The sequence below is a fragment of the Esox lucius genome, chromosome 20 (assembly GCF_011004845.1).
Source record: "Esox lucius isolate fEsoLuc1 chromosome 20, fEsoLuc1.pri, whole genome shotgun sequence".
Classification (NCBI taxonomy): Eukaryota; Metazoa; Chordata; class Actinopteri; order Esociformes; family Esocidae; genus Esox; species Esox lucius.
Genome location: NC_047588.1, coordinates 13,302,593 through 13,322,950, shown reverse-complemented (window position 1 = coordinate 13,322,950; position 20,358 = coordinate 13,302,593). Strand labels below are relative to the sequence as shown.

Here is a 20,358-nt window from a genome sequence, read left to right as displayed (position 1 = left end):
CAGACACTTCACATCCCATACCATTACAGGCAGTGTTACGTAAAAGCTATATTTAGACATACAACCAGTAGTCCCACTTAAATCAATACAATTGGAACAATTATCTCTGGTTAGACCTTTAGCCTATTATTGTGTTGGCAAAGATGTGCAATTAGTAGATTTCTAAACTGCATTGTAACATGAATAAGACCACTCCGTATTTACCAGGCCAGACACAGAAACATTAAACGTGTGTGTTCTAGTCGCTAATCTGGATATGCACGCTCGCTTTACGTGCTAATGCTGATCATTAGTCAACAACTTAGATAGCAATTCATGGCTGCAGCTTTTATGACAGTTTTATTGCAATTCCGTGATGGGCCATGACAGAAACCAGATGCAACATGCAAGGTGTCCTGTTTTTCTGTTAATCCAAGAGATAATCGCCTAGTTTTTCATAAGCATATTCTGACCGCAATATTTTAAGCAGAAACATGTCGCAAGTTTTCCTTGTCACCCGTAACCCTCCAATCCAGGCAGCCTCACACCCAGCACCCAACGTGCCCCACCACTAAGGACTAATAGTTGGCTGACTGGGTACACCTACAGAGAGACGCCGGAGATACCTCGGTTGATGTAGGCACACAGAACCCCAGCGCAACATCCCAGATACGTTCACGTCAGCCATCTGTGAAGGCTTACGACATGACGCAAGGGATTGCTGCTTATCGTATACCATATTTATGAATATTTATGAGTATGGTATATGATACCGGGACGAACAGAGAACGTCATCGAGAAGGTGGCTGTGGCTTTTTGTTTCCATTTCAGAAAGCCTCGGTTAGGCAGAGGGTCCGAATAATGAGTGAATAACAACCGCTACAGCAACACAGAGGGTTAGGGAACGCGGATGCTGTCCTCTGAGCACACACGGCCGGTCGGACCGCACCACAGAGAGCGGTTCACATATGGACCGTAAACAGGGTGATTACCGGGCCGAAGGAGGGAGAGAGGCAGGGAGCCGCGGCTCTGCTCAGACTGAACGCCACCGGGGGACTCTTTACATTATCACCACACTCTATCTGACTAAACACACACACACACACACACCACAAGCCTCCAGGTGACCATTCGGCAGCCTCTGGGAGGGAACAGTCCACTACATACTGCACTGTAACACACACACACACACGAAACCACGAGCACACACTAAACACTGTTAGCGCTCACACACACAAACACCGCCCTGTCCCCTTGCCGAAGGGTCCTGTGAAAGATATACAGCCATTTCTTTCCTCCAGAGCAGCTATGCACTATGATATACGACAAGGGCCATAATTCTACAGAGTCAAGCTATTTCAAGACAAAGTGAGTGAACGAGGTGGTGGAGGGGAAAAAGCTTCAGAAACACAAGATATTTCTAGCCTGAAGTATCAAGACAGTCACACACGATTCTAAGTGGATCCATTGTTTATCCCAAAATAAGGGTGCGCTGGTTTAATGCCCCTGCCTCTGCAGAGGTGTGGAGGGGGACAGAACGTATGGACGACAGTGGCCTTTGATTTGGATTTTCCATCGCAACTCTACTTGGTTGTTCCACTCTATCAAACTCTGGGCATTTAAAAAAAAGGGACACCGGCAGTCTTTGGCAAATGGAATAGTGGGGGTTTGTGGACGGCTCCAGCACCTGTGATAAGGGACATTCTTTTGCCAGAGAGCTCTGGTTCATGTCTTTGAGTAACTCCTTGAGGGCATTTCTTACTGTAGAGTGGGTCCACTGCTCTGGGGGCAGGTCCTCCAGTTTAGGACAACTGAGAGAAGAGACAGGCGGGACGGAGAGGTGCAGGGGGGGAGGGGGGGGAGGAGAAAAGGTAGAGTCAGAGGGGGTGGGGGGAATAATGAGAGGGGCATGAGAGAAGGAGGGAACAGGAGAGACAGGGGAGAACAGCAGAAAGAGAGAGATGAGCATTGGAGCCTTGCTTGCTGCAAGCACCCCTCCAAGACAGACAGATTTCATTTGGCAGATGCATCTGGAGATTGCTCTCTCTCTCCCGCCCTCCCCTCTCTCTCTTTCTCTCTCTCTCTCTCTCTCTCTCCCCCTCTCTCTCCTGATTGTTCTGATTAGTTAATTACTTTATACAACACATCTGCTGTATTGATGCATGAATTATACATCAGCTGCATGTGGCGACTATTATTTCATGTTACTTCTACCTTCCTGGCTCGTTGTGCTCGGCGAAACAATTTAAGGTGTTACCGGCTAGATTTCTGCTGCGGATGGAGAGAAAATAATAACATGCAGCACGTACAAACACAAAGTTCGGATGTGCCTCTGTGGTATACAGATAACAGCATCTTCATCTGGGATTGGATGCGCACCACCACAAGACAAAATCCGTCCTATAACAGTGGACCCCCTTTAAAAGCAGATCTTATTAATGAGGGGGAATTAGAAGGCAAACAAGCTGGTCTCCAGTGAGAGAGCCCGGTTGTTTCTGATAAGGATCTCTCCATTTGATGAAGTGCGAGATGTACATGCCTCACGTCTGTGGGACATATGGCTGTGTTCGCATTGCATGCCTCCATGAATTATGATTGGGGGGGGGGCGGATACCCATGTGTGCCTACACACTCCGGCAGTTGGCATGGGGTCTACTTGGGGAGATGGAGGGTGTCAGAAGGTTGGTCTGGGGTCTACTGGATGTAATTGGTGGGGAGATGGAGGGTGTCAGAAGGTTGGTCTGGGGTCTACTGGATGTGATTGGTGGGGAGATGGAGGGTGTCAGAAGGTTGGTCTGGGGTCTACTGGATGTAATTGGTGGGGAGATGGAGGGTGTCAGAAGGTTGGTCTGGGGTCTACTGGATGTGATTGGTGGGGAGATGGAGGGTGTCAGAAGGTTGGTCTGGGGTCTACTGGATGTGATTGGTGGGGAGAAGGAGGGTGTCAGAAGGTTGGTCTGGGGTCTACTGGATGTGATTGGTGGGGAGAAGGAGGGTGTCAGAAGGTTGGTCTGGGGTCTACTGGATGTGATTGGTGGGGAGATGGAGGGTGTCAGAAGGTTGGTCTGGGGTCTACTGGATGTGATTGGTGGGGAGATGGAGGGTGTCAGAAGGTTGGTCTGGGGTCTACTGGATGTGATTGGTGGGGAGAAGGAGGGTGTCAGAAGGTTGGTCTGGGGTCTACTGGATGTGATTGGTGGGGAGATGGAGGGTGTCAGAAGGTTGGTCTGGGGTCTACTGGATGTGATTGGTGGGGAGATGGAGGGTGTCAGAAGGTTGGTCTGTAGGTGTTTATGTGTCATGGAATATAATGCATATAGGCATAAATAATAAATAGAGTGTACTACAAACAACAGACAGAGGGACATCAGGAGACAAGCTGGCAGACATGAACCCAACCTCCTGTGTCCTGGCTAGTGTAGGTGCAGAGGAAGGGAAGATAGAAAGAGGAGGAACAACCTGTGTGTTTGGTTGTGTGTGTGTGTGTGTGTGTGTGAGAGAGAGAGACAGAGTGAACAGCCCCCCAGAGGGTTGTCGTAGCAGTGGGCTGCTGAGGGTAGGGCTGAGTGTGTGCAGCTGGCACAGGCTTCTAAACCAGCAGTACCAATCTGTGTGTGTATGTGTGTGTGTGTGTGGTCTGCAGCTGAACAGTATGTGTGGCCGTGTGGCTGGGGGAGGAGACTGACCTGTGCAGCTGGATTTTCAGTGTGACCACATGGTACACGTCCTGCAGCATGTCTGCCACGGTGGCATCCGGCGCATCCGTCACGTAGGACAGTGGTACCGGGTTCCACTTGCCCACCTGAATTAGACCTGCCATGGGCAGAGCACACACACACACACAGGTCAATATTCAGTTTTTATACAGACGAACTGACACCAGAGACACACTACGTCATATTACATATAAACACCAGAGACACACTACGTCATATTACATATAAACACCAGAGACACACTACGTCTTATAACATATAAACACCAGAGACACACTACGTCTTATTACATATAAACACCAGAGACACACTACGTCATATTACATATAAACACCAGAGACACACAACGTCATATTACATATAAACACCAGAGACACACTACGTCATATTACATATAAACACCAGAGACACACTACGTCATATTACATATAAACACCAGAGACACACTACGTCTCATAACATATAAACACCAGAGACACCCTACGTCTTATAACATATAAACACCAGAGACACACTACGTCTTATAACATATAAACACCAGAGACACATTACGTCTTATAACATATAAACACCAGAGACACACTACGTCTCATAACATATAAACACCAGAGACACACTACGTCTTATAACATATAAACACCAGAGACACACTACGTCATATTACATATAAACACCAGAGACACACTACGTCATATTACATATAAACACCAGAGACACACTACGTCTCATAACATATAAACACCAGAGACACCCTACGTCTTATAACATATAAACACCAGAGACACACTACGTCTTATAACATATAAACACCAGAGACACATTACGTCTTATAACATATAAACACCAGAGACACACTACGTCTCATAACATATAAACACCAGAGACACACTACGTCTTATAACATATAAACACCAGAGACACACTACGTCTTATAACATATAAACACCAGAGACACACTACGTCTTATAACATATAAACACCAGAGACACACTACGTCTTATTACATATAAACACCAGAGACACACTACGTCTTATTACATATAAACACCAGAGACACACTACGTCTTATTACATATAAACACCAGAGACACACTACGTCTTATTACATATAAACACCAGAGACACACTACGTCTTATAACATATAAACACCAGAGACACACTACGTCTTATTACATATAAACACCAGAGACACACTACGTCTTATTACATATAAACACCAGAGACACACTACGTCTTATTACATATAAACACCAGAGACACACTACGTGTTATTACATATAAACACCAGAGAGACACTACGTCTTATAACATATAAACACCAGAGACACACTACGTCTTATAACATATAAACACCAGAGACACACTACGTCTTATTACATATAAACACCAAGGACACACTACGTCTTATTACATATAAACACCAAGGACACACTACGTCTTATTACATATAAACACCAGTCACACCATCTCTTATTTTATATAAAAACCAGAGATGTCCTGTTTCAGAAAATGCGCAGTGAAAAAGTGTGTTGGTGGGCTGTGTTACTGTCTGGCTGTGAGGCCTGATATAAAGGCTGAGAGACACCTGGAAATAGCCCAGCTCTCTGTGTTAGACTCGCAATTAGCTGCAACGGGTCCCACCTTCACTCCCCTCTCCCACAGAGTGAACTAGCTGGCGGTTTACCGACAGACAGACAAACAGAGAGGGGGAGGCCCTGAGAACTGCAGAGACACATGTAGCTACATCCCCTGACTGGGATCAATGTCAGCCGCCTGACCTGGTCCGTCACATCAGCTGGGGGACTAAGCATGGGTGGGGGCCGGAGAGAGGCAGTGTGGGGGCCGAGCTGCTGGCCGAATGGTGGGCGAGCGTGCCCTTTCGCGAGAGAGCGTGCGGGTTGGTGAGCCGGGCGTGTGCCGGTCCTACTGTACCTTTGGCCTGCGCCGCCGAGCTGTGCGAGTAGCCCAGGGAGAGGAGGGCCATCTCGATGAGCTGGTTGAACAGCATGTCTTTCCTGACCAGCACAAACTCGGCGTGCTCCTCCTTGCTGTCGAACTCCACGGGGCTCTCGTAGTGCTCCACCACGCAGAACACAGGGAGCATGTTGCCTGTGGACGCAGAGCAGCGCGGCTCAGACATGACAAATGGTGACCTTCAGCCAGGGGATTAATATTACATTCAGACACAGCCGATTCCGTCAGACTACCCCTGTTCATGAATGAGTGGACGGCCGCCAGTGGCTGCACTGTTACGGTGACATGGAGAGTTACAAACGCAGTTATAAAGGATGTGTGGTAACTCATGGTGCTGTTATAACTACCAGTGGTGGGGTCGTAGGAGTGACTGGTAGGTTTAAGTGGCGCCATGACGCGGGGGCGGGAGTGGCGATTTCAAGCGCTTTCAGTCTTTATAATAAATACAATGTTTGTTCCACGAATCGTGGCCTTTCTGTGCTTTCGGACAACTTTTTGGCTGAGGGCCGTTGACTGAATGTCAAGGTGCTCAAATCTCGAAGAGCTGCTTTGTGTCTGTTGCCAACCCCAAATCACATTCCCATGACGCATCACTCTAAAAGTTAACACTCCTATGCACCTTAAGATTTTCAAGTGTGTTTCAATGGTGCTGTTAGATTGAAGCAAGGAACCCTTGTCCAAAGACTTGCTTTGTTCAGGGATTTCCCATTATGCCATTTGGTTAAAAAACTATATTTGGGTTAACTTTCCGGGCATGACAACTTGTTGGTTCCAACTGTAATCTATAGCGTTCTGGTGATAAGAGGAAACATATTAATAATCTAATTTTGAGTGGTCTCAACTTATAATATTTCTAATGAACGGCATCATGAATCTACTAACATCTCTGGCAAACAATCGAAGAATTGGGTAATCATCAGCAGATGCCAGAGAATGTGCTGAAATGCTGCTTCTCTCCCTGATTCTAATAGATAAAGATCTAACAATAAAGACTGCTGTGTAGGTTCATTTGGGGATCAATACGGCCTTTGTTTTCATGGAGCAGAGAAAAGCCCATGGTAAATATTATTCAGCTCAAACAATGCCCACTGTGGCCCTGCGAAACATCAGCGACAGACGCCTCCAAAGTTCACCATTTCCTCTGGAAAACAAAAAATGCACTGAAACATTCTGAAAAACTAGAGGACTGTGTTGATAGTTTAAGAGGAACATTTCACATTCTCAGCTGGTGTTCTGTGACTAATTATTGAGGAAGACGGTAATATTATTTATGTAATGACACCAGGCCAGTAGTTCTATTAAAACGGTACGTTATCGTTGTAAAATAACGGCCTGTTAAACAAAAATGGCTATTAAAAAGACCCACATAAACAAAAACAGGAGAGAAACAGTGACACAGCACTAAGCAGAAGACTAACACAGTAATCATTCTCAAAAAGCCATGGTATAAACAATGGGTCTTCACAAACAGCACTAAGTGTAGGTGTGTGCACAAAGATGACTAAGGGGACATTTAAATCAGTTTGTGCAGGAATATGGAAACAAAACCATGACAACAGGACACTTGTAAACACACAGCCATACACACATGTAGATTTGTGGAAACCTAAATACTGGTCCCATTCAGAATATAATTTTCCCTAACCCTAACTCCTAACTCCAATGACCATAACCTTACACCTAACCAGACACACCTAAGACTAACCCTCATTCCAAAACATAACCTAAGCTGTAACTTTTACCCAAAACCCTAACCTTTCTACCTTGTTTCACTATCATTGCAAGGTTGTTTCTTCCCCAGCAGGGTAGTAAAACATGTACATACACTCATCCATGGGATGAGGGCTCAAGTCGTAAATAGTTGTGGTTGGGATGTTTCAATATCCTTGTGGGAGCCCAAAGATATATTCACATTCCACATTCTAATTTTCTAACCCCTAAACCTAACCCCAAACCTGTCCAATTCTGATATTTACCCTGATTCTAACTATTAATCTAAAAATACCCTTTTTTCCCATGGGGTCAGCAAAATGTCACGAGGTCAAATTGTCATAGTTTTTTGGACCCAAACAGGATAGATGCACTTGAAAACACAAGTTAAGTTTACTATCCTTGCGGGGACCCTCGCCCTCTGTGGATACTATTTTCCTTAACTCCTACACCGAACCAAATCACAACAAGTATAGTAAAAGCACAAAAACACACACACACAACCTTCCACGCCTCTCATGTTCCAACACACGCAGGCAGTCATTGGGCATTGAGGTTCTTCTGAATGGGGATACTGGTTCTGTGACTGGGGATACTGTTCACACACACACCACACACCCCCCTGAGCAGTGCCACTCACCCCTCTTGTGGCAGGTCTTGAGGAGGTGTCCCGACGGTTTGTACGGCACCCCAGCCAGCTTGGCCCCGGTGCTGCCCAGACGGGCCCTGCCCAGGGGACTGCCATTCTGTTCCAGCCGGGCCAGCTTGGCTGGCGGGGCTTTGGGGTCCCGGTCGCCCATGCTGTTGACCAAGTCACAGTTCTCCTTCCCCAGGCACGCCTCGCTGAGATGGTCCATCATTCTCAGCACCTCTGCTCACTATCACCTGGAAGGAGACAGGACAGTGACACAGTCTGGGTGTTAACTAGCTGGCAGGGCATCCGGGAGGTTAAGGACACGCAGAGGGCAGAGGCCTGGCGGTAGGAGCTTCTGGCCCATAACTGTAAGGAGGTTAAATCAAATCTGGTCGAGAGCTAGATAGAAATATCTGGCGTTCTGTCCTTAAGCAAGGCAGTTATCACTAATTAGGGTTTGAGTTCAAAGTGAAACTCAAATTAGGGTTGGACCTTGTTTTCAGTTGATGACTAAATTAATGTTATCCTTCATACAGCAAAGATCAAATGCATTATATGAAGCCAAATGCCAAATCATTTTTAAGGTTGAGTATATGGGCATTGAAAAAGTAACAAAATGTAGAAGGTTATCATGGAAAAAGCACTGAAAGTAACTAAAAGCCCCGAAACATAACAGTAACAAGAATAACTGTCATTTCTATTCTTTCATTCATTCACACTTGCAACATTTTGTGCCATTGTAATGGTCCAATTTTTCAGAGCATGTATTATTTATGTCTGTCCCACTATGGACTCCCATGTGGTGGGCAAACAAGACCATTTTTGTGCAAACACATTCATTTGCAGAGAGATTCCACTCCAATGATTACTGCAGTTCACAGCACAAGCCCACGAGGCCTGCAACAGTGAAGGCTGAGAGAGAAGAGCTAACACATTCAGCCTGAGTCACTTCAGCACTTCAACAGACAAGCTATGCGGGAAACATACATACACAGAGTAAAGGACCTGAAGAAGAAGACTGTGATATAGCATTTGCCTCAACGGGACATTACATACCGAGAGTGTAGGCAGGCTCTTTTAAACTGTTCTTTAGCTTTAAGAGAACACATTACAAAAGTCAGGTGGTGAGATGTGACTATTTATACCTTTTATACCTTTCGATATCTGAGAGGAAAAGGGCAGTCGGAAAGAAAGAGTTTGCAGTGCAAGGTGAAGTGAAGTCTCACACGCCTGTTACCCCTGGGTGTTGTAAACTGACACACAGTTAAAGGCTCTGACTGCAGGAAACACACAATCAACACCTAGGCAGGCTCTCCACAACTGCAAGACATAGTTAAACATCTCACATCGTTTATTTTAGAGACATTATAATAACCTATTTTGGTGTAATAATACGGTTAAATTCAGATGGGTTGTATTAAAAACAGTTCTTAAAAGAAAGTGCTTTCTAATATTCAACCAAACACTGAACAGGACACAATTATTTTCCCCCACCTTACCACCAGCATGCAAACGATCATGGACTCTTTCATTCATCATATGCAATGAAGCAACTAATTGTTTAAATGGGGGCAACAGAATCCAGACCCGGATATTGGTGGAGGTCTAGGGCAGTATTTCTGAATGACCTTTAAAAAAGACAGCAAGACACACACACACACATCTTTCTTTTTTTTTTTTTGGAAAAAGTTAATTTAGGGAAAACCAACCTGAAACTCAGCACTTTAATACTCGAAAGCATATAATGCAGTCTTGGTGAACGTTGCCTTCTTCAAGTTTTGTCAGGGGAAAGAAAACTTCAGTGTTTGATGCTTTCTAGGTTTGAATGATAGGTCCTCTACAAAAACGTGTTCTTCTTTTGAGAGATAGGCTGATGTACAAAAGAGCAACCCAAATTTATATAAGAGAAGACGTCGAGACAGACTGGGATGCGATAACATTGGTAAGCCTAAATAAATGTAATTATTTGCTCAATGGAAAAACAGTCATTCGTCCGTCTTATTAAACGCAGCGAAGAAAATAACATCAGATACAATAAACCGGATAATTGTCTCGAGGATAGTCCATCGGTTACAAGTGCAACGAGTTCTGTTCAGTTCACACAACGCATCCACCACGATTATCAGGCAGTCGTTCGTGAATAGAACATCGGATAGTGGTAAGCGGTGGTGAAATCTGTTATTTCTACCAGTCGCGAACAATCCTGATGTTTAAACGCATACAAAAATAACGTGGGTTATATAAATTCCGCTTCTCTATGTCCGATAGAAAAAAATATCGACAATGATCTGCTATCATGTAGACACGATGCAGCAACGATATACAAACCCAAACAGGTTATAAAGTGCGATTTACTTTCCAATGTCGAGAATAGATAAGGCTCGCTATATGGATGCATAACAGCTGCTAGCGATAAGTGTTCAGTTCGTTTAATTTGCGTCCGGACGGAGCTCTTCTTTCTCTCTCTTTCCCCTCTGTGTCCCCATTAAATTATTAGTTGTATTGACTCATCACTCCCCTTGCTGGTGCTGGCGCTGCTTTTGCTTTCCCTTTCTCCTCCTCATTTCAGAAGAAAATACCCCCAAAACAAGACGATTTGAACCGCATGTCGAGTCTTCAAGGCAGCCGCTCGTGACGCGATGTCCTGGCGGATAGGAGAACCGAAAATAAAGTAAAAAAGTGGAAAGAAAACAGAGAGGATGGTGCGATTTCCGGCTGGGCGCGCAGGAATTTTTAATCAGCTTGATTAGAGTGAGGCGGTTCTGCATTTATTACTGAATAACACACGCACATGCATTCAGGCGCGCAAATACACAATATTCGAGAGGCTACGCGAATGGACACTACACAGGACCATTATGGACAATGTTAAAATAGGCCGATTTAAACCCAACGTCACAGATATCCAATCTGTGAGAGCACAATAGAATAACTCATGCCATTTTGGCTATGTAGCCTACGTCAGTCCGGAGTAGCCTATCGACCCGTATTATTTTCTAAACAAACAAATAAACAAACAAACAATCAAAACCACAATTTAAATATCCCGACATAATGTCCTATTCGTGTTTTAGTCAGCTCCTATTATTTTCATGAACTTTTCCCATGATGGCTCGCCTACCATGAAAATGGAAATTCTGATACTAGCCTGTTAGTAAAAAGATAAAATACGTGATAGGTGTCAAACTATGTTCGCGTATAACTTAAGAGACCTCAACTCACATATCTGTCCTCCAGCTCAACATAGCCCACTGTCTTACAGAATGCAGCCGTGCTTTCCTGATAGCCTAATGATGGTACACGGTGCACTGCACACAGACCACTAGACAGCAGGCACGCAGGTGACAACGCAATGGTGAGCATTGCCCATCGTATTTTACTAAACAGTTCGGATTTCTCAACTGACAGCGCCTGACCACAAATTACAGCCATACTACACTCAGGAGCAAGGGGAGGATGAGGACGATCTTCCCAAAATCCTAGAGAAACATCCCAAAGGACGCCACTGTCAAGGCAGGTTACTTAAACCTCATGCGGAAGAAAGTACTGTCTAACGAACGTTGCTGTCTATTAGCCTGCAATATTAATACTGTATTACACTGGGTTGAAAATACTATTACTCACTTGGGAGTGTGCATAACACTGTTGTAAAATCGTGTATCAACCTAAAATGTACTGTTAGAATTGTCAAACAGAATCAAACTGTGAAATCAGTTCAATTTACAGTTCCGTGCACGCCCTGAGATAAGATACTGTTCTACATTAAAAAAAACAAATGTCAGTAGGAGACAAAAAACATAAGGAAATGTGTTTGTGTGAACGCGGAGACAGATTAGTTAGGAACTTGCATGCCAGGCATTCCGTCAACATTAACATGAAAAATAAAAACTTGTCTTTCCTTACTATCATTAACTTTGCTGGTAACTCAGAAATGTATTGCTAAGACAGTGATATGTGGTTTTCTCACCTTGCTGTCTTAAGATGAATGAAATACAGTACAAGTCAAATGTTTGGACCGATTTACCCATTCAAGTGTATAGGTAAGTGTGTCCAAACCTTTGACTGAAACTGTACATGTATGTTGCCCTGGATAACAGCATGTGATGAATGACTAACATGGAAAATGTAAGTGTAAAACAAGTTAGTCCATATTCAGAAAAAAAGCTAAACAGGAAGCCAGACAAAAGAGGAAGCATGAATACCTTGCAACCACTAGACACAGGCTTACATCACTAATATTATATATATATATATATATATATATACACACACACCCACACACATACATACATATATACACACATACATGTAGTGCTTGCTTACCTCTGGTCAAACATAATGAAAATGTTACATTCTAGAAGATCAAATGTTGCATATGTTATCATAAATTATTGTATGGCCCTTATATCTCCAAATATTTTAAGCCACTTGAAAAATCTAATCTAAAACACAAAACCGGTGAATAAAATATGTATAGGTGAGGATCCTAAATTGGTTCAACACTCATTTCAAGAAATATAACAGAAATACAAAGGAAATATGTGAAAGAAATACTTAGAAATAAAGTGATTAGCTTTATAAAAGTGGGTTTCTATCAGATTCCTAAGAGATGATACAGAGATGAGAGATATTGAACTCAAAGAAACTTTGAAGTCATACCTGGCTAAAGAGATTTGATCCATAGTGAATTTGATGGGTTTGTGTTAATAAAGTAAGGTGCATCATAATAAAGATACAAATGACAATGCAATATTCTGGGACTACTACTATGACAGTGTTTCTGCAGGTAATGTAGTAAAATGGTGTATCATGTTATTCATCATATCAATTGTTCTGAAACATGTTATTCCCTGCAAGGTTCTCTGTTTTTTTTTACATTAGGAACATTCAGAGATTATTCAAATTATTTTGACAGACAACATATGACACGTGCTGTTGGTTTGGTGTATACCTCATATCCCTCAGAGTGGGCATGGACATAAAAATAACGGCGAATGCGGGCTATAGTCGGGCAAAGCTCATTTTATCTGGCGTGACGCAAGCAGCCGCAGTCATTTCACTGTGATTGTGGGAAGCCATCAGAGAGCATTGATAACCCTGCCAGCCAGGTCCTGGCACTGCCAACAGGTGCTGCCACTGCCAGCGATGTTGGCACAAACATGGCTGTGAAAACCTTCTGACATCCAGAAGGGCACAGATTTGCACTGACTGCACCACTGAATCAACAGCACTGATTATCAATTAACATATAGGTTTTTGTATCAGAGAGAATACAATTATTTTCGCATAGAAATGTCTCTATCAATACCAACAGTACTGTACTGACCCTAACAGTACAAACACAAACCCAGGATTTACAAGGCCTAAGGCATGTGTTATTTGAACTTTGTGACAGATAGATTATGTTAAAGATAAGCAACTCACTATGAATGAATTAGTGGAATGTCAGGCACATCTTTCATAAAATAAACACAATGAATGCCTTTGGAGAAGCATCTCTGCTAAATGGTGTAATATTTGAGCCATATGATTAATTTACTAGACAAAGCAAGTATCAAGACACATGGCCATATTCAGAAAGAGGATTCCCATACATTTGTCATGTTTCAAAATCACCTGAGATCCTTTCTATTTGCTCTTTTATTTCACCACATCACGCAGCTTTACAGTGAATGCTGACACTAACGTTATCTACTGCATTGCAATTCAAACCTGAAGCCCTCGCCATCTATCACTTTTCATTTTAATAAGTATAACCTACTCATAAACATGCCAACATCCTGTAAAACAAAGAGACGTGAGCAAATGCACCGTTGTTGGCTTAGTCTTATTTGTTGTTCCAGACAACAAACGCATCATTGCATATAGTCTGTAGGTGTTGTGATGTCTTCATGCTCACTACTTTAATGGGCATTAATACGATTATTTGGATTATATTCTACAAATAAGTCTGCCTGCATCTTAGCCGCATGTAAATACAAACAGCATGGGCTAATGCTGTCATTGTAGACCTTAGCTAGCTGCATGCGCACAGTCTGAAGTATTAATATATCGGGAAGCACACAAACAAACAAGTCACAAAAAAGACAATGATGATTTAAATAATTAATGTATGATAATAATAGTCTGTGAATCGGTTTAACCATTCTTAAAGTACATAGATTGTCTTTCCACTAATGAGCCCCTGTATATACAGTAGTAGGTACTGTATATGGGGATGAGTGGGTTCAAGGGTTTGCATTAAGAGTGTCAACAACAAACCAATTACCGGTCACATGAAAACATGAAGAGCGAGGTGCCCAGTGTTAAAGTACTTAAATTAAATTTAAGTTCATAAAAAAAAAAATCTAAAAACAATTAAAAAAAATCTAAGAAACAGAGATCCATTAAGTATTCAGTTATTATGCAAGATTTTCCACATTATTTGACCATGGACATAATGTTCTCTAAATTCAGTTGGTTTTATGTTTTCTATCGATCAAAGAGAGTGAATCAATCCTACAGTAAGTATGGATTTCAATTAAAAGTGAAGGAAGGCAAATAAAAAGTCAAATGAATCCAAGTACCTAGTTATTTTATAATCAGGGAGTTGTCCGAAACAGACCCTGGACTATGTCCCCGCCTCTTACTTTTCTCTGATCAGGCCTCTGTCTGCCACGTCGCTAGCACCAACAGAAAAAAGAACGTGACGATTTCAAGATGCGGCAAGCACTTGAAAAACACACTATCTTGTGTCACAGAACGGAACTCCAATGCTTACCAGTAGCACATGTGGTGTACACTGTACAACCCTCCACAAACAGGTATTCACATATTTCTCGGTATCCGAGATTCAACGGTTCTCTACTCGGCCCCGTGTCAGGACCTATATGCTGCACAAGGTTAAAGCCGCTGTGTGGACCTACTGCCACTGTTACCCAAGCGACAGCGGTGCCACGGCGACGGCAGGTCATGAATAACAGCCTACAAGGTCCCTGCTCGTTTTAGCCTGCCCACAGGAATCTGTATTAATCATTCAAAGGGCTGTTGAGAGGAGTTCCGTTTATCAGCTTGTCGGCTTGTTTAGCCCCCCTCCCCTTTATCAAATTATAAAACAAAATCAAGCATAGGACAATCAACCGGCACCAGTTTCGGGGCCTTGGAAATGACTTTTTTGTCACTGGTTGGACGGACCAGGGCACATCACATGTCTGAATAATTACAACTCTAATTTCTGCCTCGTGGATTGCAACATATAAACAATTAATAGAGTTAGAGAGATGGAGTTGTGTGTTTCGGATTGAGACACTGAAGATGGCTTTGTCCATACTTTGTTGTGAGGACACACAGTGGGCAGGAGGCTGGAGACGGTGGAAAGGTTGCCATACACCCTGATGTGGAGGACATCCCAAAGGACAAAACTATGGCTGGTGGTGGAGAACTCTTAAGAGGGTTAAGTGAATGTGGGCAGGTGATATGAATAATGTTACACAAAAAGACTAGCGAGCCAAACACTTCATAGGCCCGGGTGGGAGCGCTGAATAAGGAGTGCAGACTTGTCAATGCAGTTTTATCTACATATTTTCTCCTGCACATTTAATCTGCAGTCAAAGGATGCATCATCCACCACTGTACAAAACATTTGATAAGGGAATGGTTGAGTGTGTGTTTTGTGTGTACAACGGAATACAGTATCGGTTGAAATTGTTTCATCGAAGTATGTGGGTGGGTATTAACAACCTGATCTTAGCAGGATGCGCATTCCACCAAAGCACTCGTTTCCTTTTTTGTTGCATTATTAGAACAAAGGATTCAGAAAAACCTACACAGATCGGATAATGACAAGCATAAAAATAAAACACAATAAAAAAAAAAATCATGAAATCAAAACACATGTTTTGCCGGAAATAATGTAGTTTGAATTGTATAAAGTTCAAGGTATCTGTATTTAAAATGGAATTTTTTTGCGTACCATGAAGCATGCTACAAATTGCTATTCTAATTTTACAGAAATGTCATTTTGCCAAACTGTGACAAAGTCGACATGATGGACTTTGGTTATTTATCTCTATGGAGAGACAGGCTTTCCATTCAACCAAAGAGTGACAATTGTAAGGACCAAAAAACAATGCAAGCTTTTATGGTTAAGCCAAGGAATCTGGATCAACAGTATGCAAAGCATATGCCAGAATAAATTGTTTTCAACATGCCGGGACAACATAGCCCCTTTTTAAAATAGTCACATAATAACAAAATGAACAGTGGTGTAACTGCAGTTGCATAAAAGCATGCATCCAGGGTGGTATGTCTGTAATTGTCAGCCCTTTTATTTTTGACACTGAGCCCTGGAATGTGCAAACAATCCCTATTAAGAAACAGACCTTTTTTTCCCCAACTGGTTGCAGCATGTCATCAAAAAGTATCAGAATCATTGTTACCTTTCTTCTCTATTAGCAATCATAACAGACCCATTTCAGAGGAGGTGGAATCTCCAAAGAGCCACACATTAAAAAAAAACGAGACAGGCCTCTTATTTACTGGCGACAGTCTAATAAATGCATTTGCTGGCAGCTAAACAGGTATTTACTTTGCTCCCTACCACAGGTATAATTTCACTGTTTGCTGAGCCGTTATTTTGCTACAGTGTTAATTATCGAGGGTGGTAAAGACGATTAATGGTTTTACCCTAGATATCAGTCTCAGCACAGCAAGACACAACCCACAACTCTAGACTCTCCAAATACTTGGCGGTATGAATTTTAATAACGTAGAGATCTTCGTAGGAGGTATTTTGAAGGAGCCCAAAACTCTGTTAGCTACACCCTTACCTGAAGCCATCCTCTAGCCGCAAATGTTTTGACATTTTACCATTTAGAATCAACATGTTGTTGTTTGTTTCCTCAAATAAAACCACTAAAAGGAGCGTGAATCGAAATTAGTGAATAATTCAGTTTGAAACATCAATGTTGTTGAGTGTCATTGAGCCTTCATCATGTGTTTTCCAGGAGAGATGTCTCATCAGTGGCCAAGTGAAAACCTCTACTGTGCTTCCTAATTGGTCTCTTAGGGTCAGGGCATGAGTGGAAATTATAACATATTACTAACATGTTCCTATATATTAATATGTCTATTTAATCTAACTTCATTAAGCCTCAACTTTTGATATTTCTGTAGGGATGTCAACTAAAAAAGCATTATGAGTTGCACATGTTAATAGGAGTAACCAACATGAGCCTGTTATGTCTCCGGTTCCCTTAGTCTTCTCCAGTATGCTAAAGCAACCTGACAAATTAAGTGGCAATTATGGGAGATGTGATGCAAAAGTGCCACAAGGATGACTAGGGTGAAGAAGAGAAGGACAGATCACCTGTGGTGTTTCTAACAGATCTCAAAGACTATGATTTCCTGCCATTACTGATCAGCCAATGACAAAGACCGAAGATGTGCACTTTCACTTTGGTGTCCTTAAACACTAACCTGACCTTTATTAGCCTCAAAAACATCTACAGCCACAGACTATTTCTCTGTATTTTTTGGTCCTTTTTTTCCCTCTATAATTGATCGCCTTATGGTCATTATTAAATGTCGAAGGAATTTGCTAAATGGTCTGTGAACATGAAACAATTAAGGCACAATGACGGACTTCTTCTAAGCGTTACTATTGGATCGGTGTCCTGTTAGGTATTCGGACATTCAGCACTGTGCTCCCCATCTGACTTGTGTCGTCGCTGTGAAATTAGGTTAAGTGAACAGAGATTTGGGTAAAACATCAAAAGGACATGTGTGTGTGTGCCACTTTCACAATGGCTATGTGTTAAGACGCATTGTAATGAGCAGACGGTGAGACTGAGAGGACTCAGAGCAGCGTGCAACGTTCAACATACAGCCTTTCATCTAGAGCAGGACTTACAAGAAGTGACACGGCCGCTCAGACAGGAAAAGGGCTGGGACATTGTTCTGTGAAATACTGACCAAAATAACCACAACACCTACAAACGGTGTAAGATTTGACAAGCTCTGATCACCTTTATTAAAACCTGGTCCTCTCCAGCCCATGTTGTTGAACCTGCACTTTAAATTACCGGACCAGAGAACACTGCATACAATCAGCAGTGGAAAGAGTTATCCTCTAGATGCGTCTAATTGATGAATTCCACAGAATAACAAATTGAATAGGCATATTAAACCATTTACAGATAACAGACATGCAAACAACATTACTTGAGACTATAAAACTATAAAAGTACTTAAAATCTAACTGGAAGGTTACTTAAAACTGTATGGCAACTACAGATCTCCATATCCAGTTGATTTTATATTATAATGATTTTAATTTCCATGTTACCTTTTGTCCCTGTGGATATTTATTCTTCTCAGTCTAAATTATGAATACATTAATATATTAACGATTGCATTAATTTACTAATATTAGGTGATATAAATATACCATAACACATTTCAGGCTGAAATAATAGCTGATTTCACTGATTCTTTCTACAGCAGCAATGCCAGTGGTTAAGTCATCTCAAGAATCTAAGACATATTGAGATGTGAAAAGAGTCTGTTGTGAACCTGAAGAAAACCACAACACACCTATGCCCACGCAATCTCACAACTGTACACTACTACTTCCCATAACTGTTCTTACTGGAAACCCCTTATGTCAAACAACTTAGGGCCATCATTACTTTCACCTAGTATGCTTACCCTCAGTTTCAAAAGTGCGGTATGACAATTAAATTAAACTTAATATATATAGAGTTTATAATTATTTTTGCTTTACTTTTAATGTTTAGCTTATGTTAGAATACAAAGGACAACGTTATCTGGATATGGGGGGTCCCTGCAAATGCACCGAACATGGCCTGTTGGTTATAGGCTACTTAGCCTACACTTGCAACTTTCAAAACGTTATGAATATACAAAAGTAATATACAACTGAGGGGGGAACTATTAACTTCTCAAATAGGGCTTTCACGACATTGATATCTATGACGTGCTACTGCATCGCAATAAAGGGGATACTTGCTTTTCTACTGTTACTACTCCTAGACATCACTCAAAAGGTAGGCTACATCGTGGAACTAAAAATGTTAGAAAGTAGTTTGCTTGTGGCCGCATCAGCGATAGCAGTACGTGAAACCGTATAACCTTCTTCAAGTCAGGAATATGACGAGTTATTTTGAACTAAACAGAAAGTGATTCATAACTATAGACATGCATGTATTATAGTAGCCGCCTATATTTAAATAACCTAAATCATGCTCTCGGCACGTTGCGACTTTCTAAATAAGCGAAGAGATGCTACACATGCTTACATTTATGTTTACAATACAATAGCCTATATTTGCATACGCGTTGGGATTAGGATATAGATAAGAGTCTGAAAATACAGTCTTATTAAACCTAAGTTCTACAGTCAGTTCTACTGTCAAAGTCGACTTCAGTTCACTCCAGGGTCACACATAGCCTACCTACGTCCAATATCTTCAAAAAAGAAAACGACGGACATTCCTGTCTGACGGTGCAGCCTACAAAACAGCAATAGGTTTTGCTGAATTTATGTGAAAAAAACATGAATTCAGAAGAAAATGTAACTATACCTTCAAAGTTAGCAGTCGCCGGAAAGCCTCTTGTTTTCCATCAAAAGTTTAGAATTCTAATAAAGTCTGCTCCACCTTGACGGATCCAAAGTGCTCGAAAAAGTCATACGGTTAAGAGGGTACACGAGCTGTCAAAAACGCACCCGCTAAGACTGCGCGAAGCTGAACTTCGGAGAGCCAGTGTGAGCAACGTGTGCTGCGTGAGTGGGCTAGAGTTGAGTAGCGGCATGAGAGGAGGGTTTCTTTGAGAGGGTGGCAGGTAAACGAACCGCCCCTCCCCGTTTCTGATGCTCAAATCGATGATTTGCCAGCTGTGGCGCAGCTTGTCTCGTGCCCCACTTTGGTTTTTACAACGCTCTTCTCCCGGCGCGCTCTCCAGGGAGCTCTACGCGGTAACAGCAGAGAAGAGCCGACTACCAGTATAGCGTTCACACATTCATTTCCATATTTACACGCAACATGTTTTGGTGTAAAGAAAACGACTGATAAAATAAAACATTGTGTGCTCATAAGGTAGGCTACATTTGTTTCAGGGTGCATAACCTCTGATTTTACAATAGTTAATGGCAATCAGACCATTCACATTCCGGTAGTTTAAGCTATATTGTTCTAACTCTCGAATTGGTCCAGCCTGATAAAGGATACAGCTCTTGAGGCTTCACAGTGGTTTATATTATTGGTATCAAGTTTCAAATCAATTACAGTAACGGTTATCATAGTCTAACATTTAATCTTTGGTTAACCAAACCAGTGATAAAATAA

The 20,358-nt window shown here is 42.2% G+C and overlaps 1 protein-coding gene across 7 annotated transcripts in view; it reads right to left on the bottom strand.

The window, feature by feature from the left end:
• Window positions 1-19,903, bottom strand: part of LOC105021872 (DNA-binding protein SATB1) — a 48,806-nt gene extending 28,903 nt beyond the window's left edge. For 3 of the 7 annotated variants that reach the window (XM_010889850.5, XM_010889853.5, XM_010889855.5), the window contains exons 1-5: window positions 19,597-19,901; window positions 8,021-8,265; window positions 5,629-5,805; window positions 3,666-3,792; window positions 1,667-1,790 (exon numbers count right to left, since the gene is read on the bottom strand). In XM_010889850.5, coding sequence (XP_010888152.2) covers window positions 1,667-1,790; window positions 3,666-3,792; window positions 5,629-5,805; window positions 8,021-8,240 — 648 coding nt within the window. In that variant the 5' untranslated portion in view covers window positions 8,241-8,265; window positions 19,597-19,901. Of the gene's footprint in view, window positions 1-1,666; window positions 1,791-3,665; window positions 3,793-5,628; window positions 5,806-8,020; window positions 8,266-9,723; window positions 10,820-19,596 lie in introns of those variants that run through there. The other 4 variants (XM_020041394.3, XM_020041390.3, XM_020041393.3 and 1 more) reach the window with 4 other exon arrangements.
• Window positions 19,904-20,358: the final 455 nt, after the last annotated feature.